This window comes from Microcebus murinus, chromosome 14, assembly GCF_040939455.1.
Source record: "Microcebus murinus isolate Inina chromosome 14, M.murinus_Inina_mat1.0, whole genome shotgun sequence".
NCBI lineage: Eukaryota > Metazoa > Chordata > Mammalia > Primates > Cheirogaleidae > Microcebus > Microcebus murinus.
The window spans coordinates 1,154,634-1,171,895 of NC_134117.1; the positions used below are offsets into that span (position 1 = coordinate 1,154,634).

Here is a 17,262-nt window from a genome sequence, read left to right on the forward strand (position 1 = left end):
CAACCTCAGACTCCAGGGCTCAGGTGACCGGTTGCCTCAGCCTCCGAGTAGCTGGGACTGCAGGTGGGCACCACTGCACCCAGCTAATGTTCCTGTTTTCTGTAGAGATGGGGCTGTGCCATGTTGCTCAGACTGGTCTCAAACTCCTGGCCTCAGGTGATACTCCTGCCTCAGCCTCCCCAAGTACTCAGATTATAGGCATGAGCCATCACACATTCTCCTCCATGTTTCTTAACACTTGATATTTTCCATAGCTATGGTGCTCTGGTCTGCATTTCTTCTGCTTTTAAGTTCACTAATTCAAGGTCTCTTTAACCAAAATGGATCTGAGGCTAAACCCACGTAGTGATTTTCATCGATTGTATTTTTCACTTCTAAAAGTTCTATTTGATTCCTTTCCAAATCTCCTAGGTCATTTTTTTTTTTTTATATTTTTATTTGTTTGTTTTTGAGATAGGGTCTCACTGTTGCCCAGGCTAGACAGAGTGCAGTGGTGTCATCACAGCTCACAGCAACCTCAAACTCCTGGACTCAAGTGATCCTCCTGCCTCAGCTTCCTGAGCAGCTGGGACTACAGGCGCCACCACCATGTCCGGCTTATTTCTTTCTATTTTTAGTAGAGATGGGGTCTTGCTCTTGTTCAGGCTGGCCTCAAACTCCTAAGCTCAAGCAATCCTCCCACCTCAGCCTCCCAGAGTGCTCGGATTACAGACATGGGCAACTGTGCCCGGTCTCCTAGGTCATTTTTAATGGTCTTATGGTTCCTTGTTCAGGTTTTTGGTTTCTTCCTTTAATCTGTAAGTATATCAAGCACTCTTAATATTCTGTAACTTACATACCTGAATTCTCAAAGGTTAAGTTCTGTCACGGTTTCTGCTGACTTACTCATGGCAACTTTTTCCTACATGTGCTTAGCAATTTTGACCTGTGAGCTCATGTTTAACTGATTTTCATTCTTCTGAGGAATCCAGAGACTTGGGTGTGCTGGGAGGAGCAACCCACCATGGGGCAAGCGCTCTGCGAGCTCCTGCGGTGTTTGCCGCGGGCGCCGTTCCTGAGTGCCCCACCTGGGCCGCTTCTCAGGGTGTGTGCAGCGAGCAACCCCGAGGAGCGAGGCAGCGCCGCCTCTGGCCAAAGTGCAGTTGGGTTCACCGCTCCCTGTCAAGCAGCGGGTTCTCCCAGCGCGCACCCGCTACAAAGCAAACCCACACTTGCGCTGCACCTGCCTGGCCCCCGTGGGGAACCCGTGCCAACAGAAGGACCCTGGAACGTGGTGTCTGCACCCAACCTCTGGAAACACTACAGGCAGCACATCGGTCTGTAAATCTGGAAGCTGTTCCTCCAGATGCCCAGCACGCGGCCCACGCGGAGGCATCAACTCCTCAGCACGAGGTTCGCAAACTCCAAGTCCTTGTGAGGGTGCTGTGGCTGCCCATCTCGGAGGAGTCTAGCCCATCCCAATCCAAGGTCTCCAACACACGAATTTCCCGGACTCCATCTTCTCTCGTTCCACCTCCACACCCCATGTGGGTCTGAGGCCGTCACTCTGCATGGCTGGGCTACGAGAACCCCGGAGGCAGGTTCCTGTATCGGCTGGTGCCCCCAGGCCAGCTCAGAGCTTTGGAGTTCACTGTCCGGCTTCAACTCCCTGTTCCTGGCCGTTGTGGAAATTCCCTTGCTGATTTGTGGGCCTGAGTGTGCATCTGAGGAGACACTTGGACCATATCCTGCAGAGCTAGATGTTCATGCCAAAGGGGTTTCAGGATGTCTAGTTAATCACTTATTGCCAGTAGCAGAACTCCTTTTCACCTAAATTCCAAAGAAAAATTCTTTTTTTCTTGAGAAGGGGTCTCACTCTGTCACTCAGGCTAGAGTGCAGTGGCGTCATCACAGCTCATGGCAGCCTTGAACTCCTTAGCTCAAGCAATCCTCCTTGCCTTGGCCTCGCTTGTAGCTGGGACTGCAGGTATGCGCCACCACAACTGGCTAATCTTTTCTTAGAGATAGGGTCTTGTTATGTTGCCCAGGCTGGTCTCAAACTCCTGGCCTAAAGCCATTCTCTTGCTTCAGCCTCCCAAAGTGGGGGATAGGTGTGAGCCACCGTCCCTGGCCAGAACAAAAATTCTATATAAAAATGATACAAGATAATTTCCTCCTGGAAATTATCTGAAATGTAATCTTTTTGTGTAAGATTAAAGATACAAGTCTCAATAACACAAGTAATATTATCTTTTTTTTTTTTTTTGAGACAGAGTCTCATTCTGTTACCCAGGCTAGAGTGCTGTGGCGTCAGCCTAGCTCACAGCAACCTCACACTCCTGGGCTCAAGCAATCCTCCTGCCTCAGCCTCCTGAGTAGCTGGGACTACAGGCATGCGCCACCATGCCTGGCTAATTTTTTATATATATTTTTAGTTGGCCAATTAATTTCTATTTTTAGTAGAGACAAGGTCTTGCTCTTGCTCAGGCTGGTCTCGAACTCCTGACCTTCAGCGATCGGCCTGCCTTGGCCTCCCACAGTTCTAGGATGATAGGCGTGAGCCACGCCTGGCCCTAGTAATCTTATCTTTAAAGAATGTGTACAGAACAACTTATCAGGGCAGCGGAACTATCGTCACAGATGACATCAACACTGGAGACCAGCCACTGCTACTTTCTGTCCACAGGTGGCGCAGCAGGCTCTCCCGGCCTCTGTGCGCAAGGAAAGGCACACGGAAAGGAGCCTTCCAGTGACGCCAGTCGTGTCTCTCTTCCTTCCTTCTCCCTCACCTTGGGCATGATAAAAAATATCCTCCATTCACTAAGCATTTTAAAAATAGCCAACATGTACCTAGTGCCTCGCTTAGTGTCTAAACACAGATGGAATCAGAAGCTACACGAGGAATTTACTCAGATACCCTATTTTCTCCATGTCAATACTGCCATCAGGCAAACAGAGCCCGGAAAACAACACCCTATCAGCACCACTCCTTCCCTGCAGCTCTGGACCATGGCTCGTCCCCAGTGACCTGGGCACGGGGCGTGGCCCTGAGGACCAGGGAGCAAAGCCAGCAAGCTCCAGGTGGCCTCGCGTGCTAATGCAGGCCTTACCTATCCGAACCGTTCCAGCAGCACTCAAATTTGTCGAAGATGCAGTCGTTTTCATACAGAGAACAGAGCTTGCTGCGCAGGTACTCGTGGACCTGGTGGGTCTCGACCGGCCTGCTCTCCATGTTGAGGTCCCACACCTTCACCGACAGGTAGTCCCTGGTCATCATGTACCGGCCGCTGTGACTGAACTTCACGTCGGATATGGACGAGATGATTTCTGAGAAGAAGGACCTACTGCTGGGATCTTCAGGTTCTTCAAAAACTGAAAAACAAAATAAAATATTTTCAGCTTCTGTTTAAAAATCAGAGAATAATTCATTTAAAAGCTCAAGGAGAATGTTGGCCCCTTTGCTGAGACTCTGGAAGGGCTCCGCCATCTTTGGCTTCCGTAGGTCCGGGATTCGGATGACAGTCCCAGCGCCAGGTACCACAAAGGACAGGCCGGAAGCACAGGCACCGACTCTCATCCAGGTCCTGAACCAGAACCCCCGGGCAAGGTCCTGGTGGCCGCCATCTGAGAAAGCTCCTCAGGGTATCCTGGTGCAGCTCCGGTTAAGGGCCATCGCGTTGCTGTGCAAATGTTTTCAGGCCCCCATGGCACCAGGCCCGAGCACCTGACAGTTTATCCTATCCCGTGTGAGGCCATAGGAAGAGAGAAACGGCGCTGCGTGATTGTGCAGACACAGCACACCCACAGCTGGCAGGAGGGTCTGTCCTCAACACTCAACAGTCACATCCTAGTACGACAAAACTGAACTCCTGTTTTCAGAGAGACCTGGTGCTTCCAGAGCAGACCCTGCTTTCTGCTATAGTTTTGCTTTCTCCAAACTAACTTAACAGAGTTCCCTCCTCCTGTACCCGTGGCAGAGGCAGGTGTCCTGGCCCCTAGCACACTGTCACGTCCCAGAGCTCGGGAAACTGCAGCCTAGGAGACACACGCTTCCTTTACTGTCAGCTGCTTTAGCCTGTTCCTTCTTTTTCACCTACACCAGTCCACAGCCTGCTTTCCCATGATGTAGGAACCTGTATGTTTGTCAGCTGTTTCTGAAGTCAGCTTGAAGCCAGCTGTTTATTCTGGATGTGAGGGCAACCTGGCTGTGACACCTGCCACCCCACTGAGTGCCAGGGTTGATTCGGCCCATCAGGCTGACTAGGCAGGTGTCCCCCTTCTCCCCTTACTGTTCCACGTGCGCCTGTTGAGGAGGGCGACCTTCTCCGGTAGAGGGGGCCCGTTCTTTGGTTAAGGCTACACAAGTAGCTGAGCTCCCCTGCTAGAACCTCCAAACAAGCTCTCAAATAAATTACTCTGATGACAAATACAACTGCTGGAATCTAAAATTGTTTTTACAAGGCCAATTGTTATAAAACACTTATTCTTCCTTGCAGGAATCCTAACAGAAGTACAGAATTCTTAGAAACACACCGTAGTCCCAGGAAAGGAGCCAGGCACAGAGGCTGCTGAGCACCGGTCAGCGAGCGCACCCAGCCAGGCGCTGCTGCAGGTGACAACAGGGGGCTCCAGAGCGGCTGCTGGGGACGTCCTAGTGAGAAGTGCCGCAGGACGTGGGTCCGCCAGTCAGCAGGGGGGAAGGGCCAGCGACGTTTACAGGACACATGTCCCACGTCACTAGCACATACAGACAATGTTCTATAAAGTGGAGCCTATTCTTCATGGCTAAAAATATAAACAAAACCAAAACCTTCCTCACCTAGAAGGAACTCAAGGCTCATCGGATTAAACTGCTAGACCTTCTGTTTAGGAAACTGGCTTCCAATGCAAGAAAGCTCAGTGTGAGCGGAGCTCGTCCCAACAGCTGACAATGGTCCCGGCGAACATGTACTAGCGGCCTTGGCCCAGGTCCTAACGTACGAAGGTGGGGGCAAGCATGGATCCTGGCTGGCCCCAGCGCTGACGCCCTCTGACGGGCTCTGGGAGCAGCAGAACTGCTGGGCCTGGACACAAAGCCACGTCGGGGCGTATCCCACAGCGGCGGGGCTCCCTGCGCTTGCCAGGTCATGGGGACAGGAAGAAACCTGCAAGCCTTTGAAGACGGGTCGGTGTCTGAAAACCAGAAGGATCTCAAGGAGGGCTCTCGCAGGTGCGGGCACTTACACTTGGAGTGTCTGTCGCACAGCGCCGAGGAGCGCATGTCGCACAGCCGGACGGTGCCTTTGCTGCTGCTGTAGACGAGCACGTTGCACTGGTGCGGGTGGAACTCCGCCGCTGTGATGACTTCCGTCAGCTCCTCCATGTTCGCGGGCTTAATGTCCACGATGTCTGGAAGCGCGTGGTTAAGGCACAGTGCTCAGCTGTTTTTAGCCAGCCTACGTCCAGCCAAATGAAACACGACGTGAAATGATGCACGCGGGGGTTAAGAGATGAGGCCGAGAAGGCCGATCAGACACACCGGGCTCCCAAGGAGCAGCCAGTAAGAGGATTGAGATGACACGTTAACCAGACTCTAGGAATGTGCCACGAGCACGCTTTATCCTGTCATTACTACTAACTCTCACCCAAAATCTTCACTAGCAAGACAGCACGTATTTAATGCTGCTCAATATAAATGAGAAAAGTGCTGCCTGCGCCAAACCCCGTACTCCATGTAATCACAGACACAGGAACAACGCCAAGCGTGTGCTATTCCAATCACTAACGTCGAAGCTCATGCTGAGCAGTCAGAGCGCTGCCAACAAAGCAGGCTGCCACACACAGAGAACATTCAGCTGAAAGACAGGGAAGGGCAGAGTTCAGCTGCGGGCTGGGGTGAGTAGCAGGGCCGTTTTACCAGCCAGCTGACGCAGCTGAGATGAGCGAACGTGGAAACTGCAGCTCACCACCGGCCTGGAGGGCCTGCGGACACACAGGTGAGCCCTGCTGCTGCCTGGCTTACAGGCTGGGGCGTGTCTAGCCCGGCGAGGGAGGGGAACCCACGCCGAGAGTCCAGGGAGCTGAGGCTACTGGAGTGCACAGGCGAGTGCAAGAGAGCTGCTCCGGGAGCAAGGACCCGGAGACCTCCAGGAGCTTGGGGAGGCCTGAGCAGTTCCGAGCCCACAAGGCACAGCTGGGCAGGATCTGGACAGTGAAGCAGGAAGGCAAGCAGCATGAGGCACAGGCAGGCGATGGCAGGCAGAGCAGGAATCGAGGCAGGGCTAGAAAGCAGCCCCGTGAGGACCGAGACTGTCCAGACCCTGCAGAGCCACGGAAGATTGCACAATTCTTACACGAACAGCCACGTCTCAGGCTGGTGACCAGGGGTCATTCTAATCTAACCCAGTATTTTCAATTCTATTATCTATTAGCAAATTTAGGAAAAAACAAAACAAGCAATGTTGACTTTTAAAAATGTACCCTATTTAAAACTGTCTTTGATTGAAACAGGCAGGCAATGGACTTCAGGTAATTTTCATTATACATGCAACTTTTCCCAAAGGAGAAAGAAGTTAAACTCTTAGGGACAAACACTTTAAATCATAGAAAACTTGTATCACAAGCTACTGTGCAGCAAACTGTATTTAAAAGATACTTTAAAATATCTACTCTGAGACAGAGGAGGACAAACGCACGTGAGAACTAACTACTCGAAGAGCCATCCTAAGGAAAACGCCGAAGGATACTAAAGCTTCTGTCTGTGATTTCTAAATGCCATAGGTTAATTCTCAGGTCATCTGCAGAAAGATATGTTTCATGATCACTATTTACGGAAATGGAATTTATATGATATGTGTGAGCATTTGCAAAAATTCGTCGTGGACTTGCTTCTACCATAAGGTCCATGGGCTTCAATATTGGGACCTAAAAAATGGAAGGAAATAGCGATTCAAAACAAGGATCACAACAGATTAAACCAGAACACTTACAGCAGACAAAAAAAAAAGGGGCAAATCTATATTCACAGTTAAGTAATAATTTTGTACAGGTAATGCCCCCAAATAACTACTTAACAGAGTTGTGAAAATTGGCTACAAATGGAACACTGTCTATTCCAAGTCTTCCCTCCTTGCTTCCTGCTGCAGAAAAGAGGAGCTGGCACCCTAAGGGGCTGCCCCCAGGTGCTAAGGCCAAATGGCCCCTCCTTGCATGTCCCCCCCTGGCCACAGCCACGTCTCCCTGGGAGGTTCGGTGGAGACCTTTCTCTGTCCCCTCTCCTTATAGCTGGATACGCAGACCTCCTCTCCCCCTGACTAGTGTCTGCTTCTCAGCACAAAACTGCGAGCCCCCAACAGGTGCAGGCCTGGCAGAGAGCAGAACAGGGCCCTGGGACCCACTTCTCCATCGGGGGCTGGCTTCATGGCGTGTCCAGTCTGTGAACACTCACGGAGCTGGTCACTTACAGGGTAGGCGCATTTTTGGATATGCGTTATACATTATACTTCATTAAAGGTTAAAAAGAAAAAAAAGTAAAGGGTGCCCCTGGCCCCAGTCTGTGCTGGGTGCTGTGGGCAGGGAGGCTTCCCAGGGACCAGGACGTCTACGCTGAGGTGGAGAGCAGAGGGTGCTGGTTGGTGGGCACCTGTGGCCAGACGCAGAGCAAGAGCTCAGCTGTGAGGAAACGTCATTATATGAAAAGAAGGACGAGGGCCTGTGTCTCACTGACGTCTAGCTGGAAGAAAAGCATAAGTTCTAAAATCAAAACATAAAATAATAGCATTCTCTTTGTTATTTCCGTTATCAGAAACCAAAAGGGAGAGCCTCGAAAGGTAGGAAGAACTCTCCCAACTGAGTCTTCCCTGGCCAAATTCGGTGACAGTGAACTGGGAGAGTGTCTAGCAAATTCTCTCATTTTAACCCAGCTAGGGCTATCCACACCCCTGGGTTCTCCAGAGCCAGAATGTCCATTCTCCCATGTGTGGGATTAAAAACACACCTGCCACAACCTTCCAACACATGGCAGCTGTAGACTTATAATAGAAAGAGTCTTTCTTTTAATCATAACCCTTTTCTGACACTAAAATGATTTAAAAGAAAAAAAATTTCAATAGCAAACTTTCTAACTCTTACCCAGTTAAGTTCAGATAAATTAATAGCCCATTCTGAACTTTCAGAGAGGTAAGAACTCAAATGCCTTCACTCTGGCCGTCATTATACACGTTTTATTTAGGCTAAGCCTATAAAAGCAGCTTTGAATAAAACCAGGACTGAGCCTAATAAAGAACTACAGTTTTCCCAAAGCAAGCACGTAAGCTCATGGGGTAGTGGAGGGGTCTGATTAGGAGCAACCTGGGTTCTGGAGACAGAGGCGTGTCCATGGCGTGCGCGTGCACTTGGGCGGGAGGTGCTGGCCACAGGAGAGACAGCGCATGCCTGCAGCACCCAAGGTCTCACCTGTTTATTACATGTCACTTTGGCACCAGCACTCCACCTGCTGGGAACTGCAAAACTAGTTTGACTGTCACCAAGTCACAGATGCAGAAGCAGTAGTACCGTGCATTAAAATCACTACATTTTGATACAATCAAATATCAAATATTTGATACACCCATTGGATCAAAATAGGGTGCTATAAACTTGATATGGCCAAATGACACAGCTTTTTTCGGCTTCAGTGAGCTCACTGGAAATGTGGTAACAGCAACACAAGAGGTCTGAGGCCACTCTACCTGGGGAACACTCACCCCTACAGCACCCCGCACAGCAGTGCTCAAGCAACGGCATCAAAACAGACCAGGCGCACTCGGGGCCCAGGGGGTCCCCCGCCCGTGCCACCCCTGCGGGGCAGGCACTGGCAAAGGCTTCTGTGCCCCTGCAGCTCCTCAACTGCTGCACTGTGGCCTGTGCTCACCCACCCACTCTTCGCTTGACAAACAGCGTCATCTCTGAGAAGCCAGTTTCCAAACACACTAGCAGCACTCCCTGGGACACGGCGGGGCTTCCTCCCGGGGACACCTATGCGCAGGGTGCTGTGCTGCCCCGCAGCCCCGTCCACAGGCCTCTCTGGCGTCTCACCGAGCCCAGAGTGCTTCACACAGCGTAGGACGACCTCCGTGGTGTGTGCCACCAGGTCAGTTCTGAGACAGTGAGATTTTATGTTTTATACAATTTCACAGATGCTAAAAAGTGGAAAAAATCTAGGTATTAGAATTGATGAAACAGGCTCATTATGAACACTGCAGTAGGGGTGCCAAAAAGATAGTGAAGAATTAAAAATTTTTTTTTATATCTCGCTCAAGAGATCCTCCTGCCTCAGCCTCTTCAGCTGGGACTACAGGCAACTGCCACCACAACCAGCTAATTTTACTTTTTGTAGAGATGGGCGTCTATTTTTCCCAGGCTGGTCTCGCAGTCCTGGCCTCAAATGATCCTCCTGCCTCAGCCTCCCAAAGTGCTGGATTATAGGTGTGAGCCATTGCACCCAGCCAGCCAGGATTGAAAAATTTAACAATTAAAAACAAGTAACTTTCCAGGTGTGATATGTGCAAAAACCCACCAAAACCCAAAAAACATATATATATATAAAAGTAAAATACACAAACAAACAAACAAAAACAAGTAACAATGTTCATGGGCTGAAAGGCAGAGCATCCTGAACCGCCTGCCTTTCCTAAGCTGACTCAGGGAACTCCACAAGACCACAACTACTGAGCCCTGGGGGTCACAGTTCATCTGTCAACTGTCACCCGGGAAGTGCTCTGAGTTCTGCCTGAAACTCAACCTGCCCAGGTGCTATTCTGAGCCTCCAGAGTGAAAGGTGGTTGATGCTTTCTGAAAGATTTCTGTTGTAGAATTAAATGTGAATTTTTTCCCCTTAGTATTACTGTATTTTCTGAGGATAATGTGTAACTTTTCACGTTTGTGAAAATATGAGAATCCCGTTTTAAACACATGTACATAAAATGATTATTATTATAAACAACACGCATGAATCAGGAGGCAGGCCACAGGCTATTTCACGTAGCAGTATTCTCAACAGCAGGTTTAAAAGCATCATTCCTGATCAATTTCTTAAAAGTACTGGGCAGTTAAAGAACATGCAACATGTACCCGCAGTGCTGTGACCCTAAATGGGTCTCGAAGGCGTCCGTCTTCATCCTTCAAGTTATAGCCTTCTGCTCTTTTATCCCGTTCACTTATTTTCCATAATTTTATAGTTTTATCTGAAAATAAAAACCTCATTCTCCATATTAAAAGAAAAACCATAACATGCATCACTATTATTTGTGTATTATATTAGAAAACTGTGTGGCCCTAAGTGGGTTTATAAGCTACGGGGTCTTTGGACATGAGTACTGCCAACAGATGAACATTTTGCTCTATACAATAAATAAAGATGTGGAAACAGACACAGAGTAATGTCATATTGAAGGTGCATGTGTGGTCTTTGTTGCGCATTTTGAATTTTCAATGTATCGCTTTTTTTTTTTTTTTTTTTTTTTTTTTTTATTTTTTTTTTTTGAGACAGAGTCTCGCTTTGTTGTCCAGGCTAGAGTGAGTGCCGTGGCGTCAGCCTAGCTCACAGCAACCTCAAACTCCTGGGCTTGAGTGATCCTTCTGCCTCAGCCTCCCGAGTAGCTGGGACTACAGGCATGCGCCACCATGCCCGGCTAATTTTTTATATATATATCAGTTGGCCAATTAATTTCTTTCTATTTATAGTAGAGACGGGGTCTCGCTCTTGCTCAGGCTGGTTTTGAACTCCTGACCTTGAGCAATCCGCCCGCCTCGGCCTCCCAAGAGCTAGGATTACAGGCGTGAGCCACAGCGCCCGGCCAATGTATCGCTTTTGATGTATCACTTATGGTACCTAATAATTTACACTCCCCTCAAAGTTTAAAGCAGAAATAACTTCCATAATAGGTTAAAATAAAAAGGAATCCATACACACAGAAAATAAAAAATTAAATCAAGTAGTTACTTAAAAAGCAATTCTTACCATTTGTAGAAAGTAGAAAATGAGCAGCATTCTGTTGTGGTAACCACCTAATTTTATTAATTTTTTCTTCAATTTCTAAACTTTTCAAATAGTCAAACTCTGGTTCATGACTTTGAAAGGTACTGTAAACATTATATTCTCCCCTAGAGTGAGGGCGGCTTTTATTCTGCAAGGAAACATGACAGCTGTTTTAGTGAACAAAGCACAGCGCAGAGAAAAGTTTACTACATTAATCTGAATATCAAATGACCACACCCATTTTTGAAAGTTGAAAAAAAAAAAAAAAAAAACCTGGCTCAAAAAAAAAAAATAAATCTCAACAGATGAAACTCAATTTAATTTACTGGGGAAAAAAGCAAAAATCAAAGACCATTTCCCAACCCTTCTATTCCACTTCTAGGCATCGATCTACTCGAGTGGGGTCGGCCAAGTGTAGCCTAGCGTCCGCAAACAGTTACCGGGGCACGGCCAAGCTCACGTGTGCGGACAGCTCCGGCTGTTCCCGCGCTGGCTGGTGGTGGGAGCAGCTGCACAAAGGGCTGGGCGGCCTGCAGGGGCAGAGGCACCAGCAGTCTGGCCCTGGAGACATAGCGTCCAAGGGGCCTGATTTGGACAGGAGCCGGCACAGGCCCACGAGGAGCCACACGCAGCGACATGGCTGTCCCAGCCCTGCAGCGGCAAACCCCACAGCACACACGCTGGCCAGAAGAGGAGGGGAACAGCTACAAAGCTGTGCCAGGACTGCTACGAAACAGGCGAGTGCACAGACCCACAGCGCTGCACGGCGGAGGCGACACCAAAGTACGGCACTGCCGAGGGAACACGTCTCCGGGTCACAGTGAAAGCAGAAAAGACATGCTCGGGAAGATGTATACCGTGTTTCCTCAAGAAGACACCCTAGGGCTTATTTTCAGGGGTTGTATTTTATTTTTAAGTACGGTACAACAATCTACATGTATTCAAATATAGTGAAGTCGTCATCTTCTGGAACATCATCATAACTCTCCAAGCTCTGAATTCCATCCTGGATTTCTTACGACTCTATTTCCCTTAGAACCACTGACCCCAATCTCTCATGTCAAGCAATAGAGCTTTCATGGGGCAGAGGAGAAGGGCTGCTGGTCTTCTTTACCGCTCTGCAACAAAATGCACGGGCTGTGCAGATACGCTGTGTAGCCACGCCCATCACTAGGTCTTATTTTCGGGGAAACAAGGTACCATCCTCAAAACAACGGGCAATCTGGGAAGGCAGATGCAGAATAAAACAAGACTGGGAGGAAACTGAAGAGTAAACAGGGAGGCAGGACACGAGCCTCGTCTGCCATGCCGCTTTCCTTTCACAAAGGGCATTTATGCTACTCTCCAAAATCTTCTGTACGTCTGAAATGAAAATTTCTATGAAGTAATAGGTATTCATAATTAAAAACTAAGAATACCAGTATTTTGTCTAATTCTTGCTCTATAATCAACACCTAAAATTTTACAATTTTTTTAAGAGACCTGCTGTCTCACCCAGCCTGGAGTGCACGGTGCGATCATAGCTCACTGCAGCCTTGACTCCTGAGTTCAAGTGATCCTCCTGCAATAGTCTCCCAAGCAGCTAGGACTACAGGTGTGCCCCACCACAAACAGCTCATCGTTTTACAGTATATTTTGGAGAGATGGGGTCTCACTATATTCCCCAGGCTGGCCTCAAACTCTGGTCTCAAGTGATCCTCCCACCTTGGCCAGCGAAGTGCTAGGACCACAGGGGTGAGCTACTGTGCCCAGCATAAAATCTTACGTTTTCAACACTTTACTATGTTATGCCAAAGAAACTGAACTAAACAAACCTTTATGTCTAGATAGCTGCTTCCTTACATTTCTGAATTAGGATCAAATATTATGAGAAGACACCCCAAAAAACTACCCATATCTCTCTATTGCATTAAATGTTTTTTTTTTGTTTGTTTGTTTTTAAGACAGGGTCTTGCTCTGTTGCCCAGGCTGGAGTGCAGTGGCCTCATCATAGCTCACTGCAGCCTCAAACTCCTGAGCTCAAGTGATCCTCCTGTCTTAGCCTCCCGATTAGCTAGGACTGCAGGCATGTGCCACCATGCCCAGCCTGCATTAAATTTTTATGTGTTGTACATTCCTTGCAAGTAAAGGAGCCTGAAATGGTTTGCTCCCAAGTTCCCTGAGTGTGTGGTGTGGTGCTGATGCCATTTAAACTGTGAAAAATGAAACTGAATTACTCACAAAGAAAAATTACTCACACAAAAAAAAATCCGTAGCATCAAGTTAGTCCCATGCCTAAGAGATTCCTCCAGCAAGAAAGAAGAGCAGAACATAAACAACTAAGTAAATGCCAAGTCACAGTGCTGCCTGCCCTGCCCAGGCCATTATCCCCAAGAGCCAGAACAGTCTCCTCGCTGTAGGCTCGTCTCCCTCCACTAACTGCTCCCAGCCCCACTCCAGACATCCAAAACCCAAGTCGCCCCCTGCCTTCTCCAATACTCGTGGAGCCCTGCCCTACTAGGGGGAGGGATCCTGAGGGAAGCCACGCTGGGACAGAGAAGCCACAAGCCTGAGCTCCTGGGGGCAGGGTAACAAACAGGGAAGGGCAGACGGGAAGCTCACTGTTTCTGGACATGCCGACTTCCCATTTAACTGGACAAACTGCTCAAACAGACCTGGTTCTGCGGCAAGGGGGCAAGTCTGTGGAGTTCCAGTGCAGATCAGATCGCAGAGCTGAGCGTGGAGGGCAGCAGGCTGCAGGGCCACACCCACAGACTCTGTTTGCCTTGGTTTTACACATTGGGCTTCCCTTTATGGCTTAACATAACAGAGGGTTCCTGTCACTAAAAACTAGAAAAGTCACACTGCTAATTATGCTTCCTACCTCCTGTCTTCTGCACAGCCAGAACTTTCCAACATGTCTCTACGGACCTAACTCCTTAATCTCATGTCCTGCACTTTCTGCTGGGGCAACCCTCATGCTTCATCTATTCACACTGTGAAGCCCTGAGGCAGCTTTGGCAGCTGTCTTCCTGGAGGTGCTGCAGTATCAGCAACAGCATCTCCAGTTACAGTTGAAAATGTACGCTTATACCCTTATCCACACTGGAAAAATCCAAGTCCACAGTGAGACACATACATAGCAACCAGTAAAATATTTTAAAAGTAGAATATGAAAGCCCTTCTTATATTAACAAAAACATAAAGAAAAAAGAGTTGCCTGGAGTTTGTCAAGTTGAAAGTGACCAGGTTTAATAAATTTAAACTTTAAGGACCTGTATATAAACCTGTAGTTTCATGTAACCAATGAATACATCCTAAATAAACACTGAAAACTCTATAATACCCAAAAACTTTAGAACAAGGCGCTTGACTTTCATCATAGTCTAATTTATATTTGGAGCTAGTATTTTTAGGTTTAAGCAATGATCCAAAAAAGCAACAAAAATTTTACTTCTATCCTAAGACCTGCAGAGGCAAGGGAGGAGTATCTTCCATAAGTATTACCACAATGCCCAACATGTTTACAGAGCTGAAAGGGAAGTCTTAAATTTAAGACCGCTATGGCTCAGCAACTTGTTAGATGTTCTTTCTGCTGAAAGCAATACTTAAACAATAGCACCTATCTTTACTTCTGTTGAGAAAGGTAAGATACATGGTTCTTAAGTAGCACTGTGTGATATTCTGAGATAAGAATGCAAAATTATAAATGTATCCAATTGTCTGTGAAGATTTAGAAAGATCAATGATAATATATAATAAATACTGTTCACAAAAGAATTTCTCACCATCCCAAATCAGAGAAAATAAAATTTTCAAAAATCTTTAGGCTGGGTGTGGTGGCTCACGTCTGTAATCCTAGCACTCTGGGAGGCTGAGGTGGGTGGATTGCTCGAGGTCAGGAGTTCAAAACCACCCTGAGTGAGACGCCGTCTCTACTAAAAATAGAAAGAAATTAATTGACCAACTAAAAATATATATAGAAAAAATTAGCCAGGCACGGTGGCACATGCATGTAGTCCCAGCTACTTGGGAGGCTGAGGCAGTAGGATCACTTGAGCCCCGGAGATTGAGGTTGCTGTGAGCTAGGCTGACGCCACGGCACTCACTCTAGCCTGGGCAACAAAGTGAGACTCTGTCTAAAAAAAATAAATAAAATATAGCCACACCTAGTTGCAAGAAAAAAAAAAATAAATAAATAAATAAAATAAAAAAAATCTTTAGGCCATGTGTGGTGACTCATGCCTGCAATCCTAGCACTTCGGGAGGCCGAGGTGGGAGGATCGCTTGAGCCCAGGAGCTAGAGGTTGTAGTGAGCTGTAACCATGCCACTGCATTCCAGCCAGGGTGACAGAGCAAGACCCTGTATCAAAAAACCCCACTTTAATTACATGGATATAATCAAGACTGAGCTGCCGCAGGTGTGTTCTGATAACAAGATCCACCAGCACCCATCAGGCTTCCCCATGGGCCCCGGGACTGCCCTCTTGCAGAGCCTGCAGGCCCCGGTCTCAGGGCAGGGCCGGCACTTGCTGTGCACAGAAGGTGTTTGTCAGGTGTCCTCAAACTGTGGCCTGCCGAGGACATTTATCTGGCTCGCTACTGCTGCCTGTCCTGTTTAGCAGCCGAATCATCCCGGGCCCACAGTGCATATGTGTGGAATGTGTGCTGCACTCTCCAATGGCCCCCCGACGGTCTGAGGGACAGTGAACTGGCCCCCCGTTTAAAACGTTTGAGGACCCCTGGACTGTATGTGGACGGGGACAAGGGCCTGCTAGCCTCTGAACCAGACTTTTACCACAAAATTTAGAGCCTAGAATTTGGAGATGAAAAAGTAGCTGCCCATTAATCTGCTAGGAAATGCAGAGACAGGAAGAGCACAGGACCATATTTACAATTTGTCAGGGAGAAAACAAGACAGGTGAGTGATGGAGCCCCAGGCCTGGCTGCCCTTGCCCGGCTCCCTTGCCTCACGTATGGTCCTTGCTCCATCACTCATTAGGAACTTCGAGGAGGTTCGCCAGACATAAGCAGGAGGTGCTGGGTTGGCAAGGACGGGCTCTACTTCCCACTCTCTGATGCATAACTGAGAAAGAACTGACCCCTCCAAAAGAAACGACCTACAAGCCAGTGCTCAAGTGAGAGTAATGAGTGGGCTTCTTCCCGCAGGGACGGGGAGCCTTGGGAGTGCTGCTCTCCTCTGCCTGCGCTGGGTGGGGGAAGAATTCGTGTCCCTCTCCCACTTTGCTGCAGGGGTGCTATGGGAGCCACTTAAGTAATTACCGAAGGAAAGCAAACAAATTCAGAACACCAGCCCTCTACAGTCTCCAGCTGGTCCTCACTGGAACCCGTGGGCAGCGCGAGGATTCTCTTCCCTACTCTGAGGAGGGAGGCCCTGGAGAAGTCAGGGGCTGAAGTACAGACCTTCTCACTCATCCCTAAGGCGTCTCTGAAAGAAGACTCTACCTGGTTAATGTGAAACCACTGAACCCAAATGGAATCAGACACTAAGAAACTGATTTTGCTTCATCCCTTCAAAGTGATGTGAGAAAGGATGAGTTATTTCATTTGGTTTGTGGACTGTGAATTACTGACCTCTTGTTCCCGCTGAAAAATGACAACTCTGCCGCCCTTGTCTCCCGTTGCAAGAAGATCTCCAGAGTAATTAAATTCAACGGTTGAAATGATGTCAGCTGTCAATAAAATACAGAGGCAATTTACCAGATTATGTTTTTGGGAGGAGTTACAACGAGTATCAAATTAAAAGGATCAAAAGAAAGATAAACACATATAAAACTTTCTCCCCAGATAAAGCAACATTTCTGTGGCAAACCTGTAACTACCAAGTTGCCACTTGCTGTTCCTGCTGTAGAGAATCTGCCAGCACATGGAGATTCAACTCACTGACCCAGTGCCGGGTTCCCTGTGCGCCAGGGCTTATCTAGACGGGGTTGTGCTCATATAAAGTGTGAACATTTACAAAATTAATTTTTCAAAGAAAAAAGAGAAAACAATTGGTCCTAGAAGAATGTTGCCTGATTTTATAATGCATACCTAATGTTAACTTTTAAAATAAATCTGATTCTTATGTAATAATGTTTTAATAGTCTATGCAATTAACTTTTGTTGGCTTCTGCACAAAATAGTATTTTAGAGCTGGGAGTGGCTGCATGCCTGTGGTGCCAGCTACTCAGGAGGCTGAGGCAGGAGGATCCTTAGAGCCCAGGAGTTTGAATCCAGCCTGGGTGACATGGTGAGACCCTGTCTCTTAAAAAACAAAAACAAAACTCTCTCTATATATATGTATG

At 47.9% G+C, this 17,262-nt stretch overlaps 1 protein-coding gene across 4 annotated transcripts in view; it reads right to left on the minus strand.

Moving 5' to 3' along the window:
- PPP2R2D (protein phosphatase 2 regulatory subunit Bdelta) overlaps positions 1 to 17,262 on the minus strand; it is a 40,219-nt gene that overhangs the window by 748 nt on the left and 22,209 nt on the right. For 3 of the 4 annotated variants that reach the window (XM_012781433.3, XM_076009692.1, XM_076009693.1), the window contains 4 exons: positions 16,550 to 16,647; positions 6,705 to 6,882; positions 5,203 to 5,367; positions 3,090 to 3,351 (listed from right to left, as the gene is read on the minus strand). In XM_012781433.3, the coding sequence (XP_012636887.1) occupies positions 3,090 to 3,351; positions 5,203 to 5,367; positions 6,705 to 6,882; positions 16,550 to 16,647 (703 nt within the window). Of the gene's footprint in view, positions 1 to 3,089; positions 3,352 to 5,202; positions 5,368 to 6,704; positions 6,883 to 10,068; positions 10,182 to 10,957; positions 11,124 to 16,549; positions 16,648 to 17,262 lie in introns of all 4 variants that reach the window. The other variant, XM_012781430.3, reaches the window with a different exon arrangement.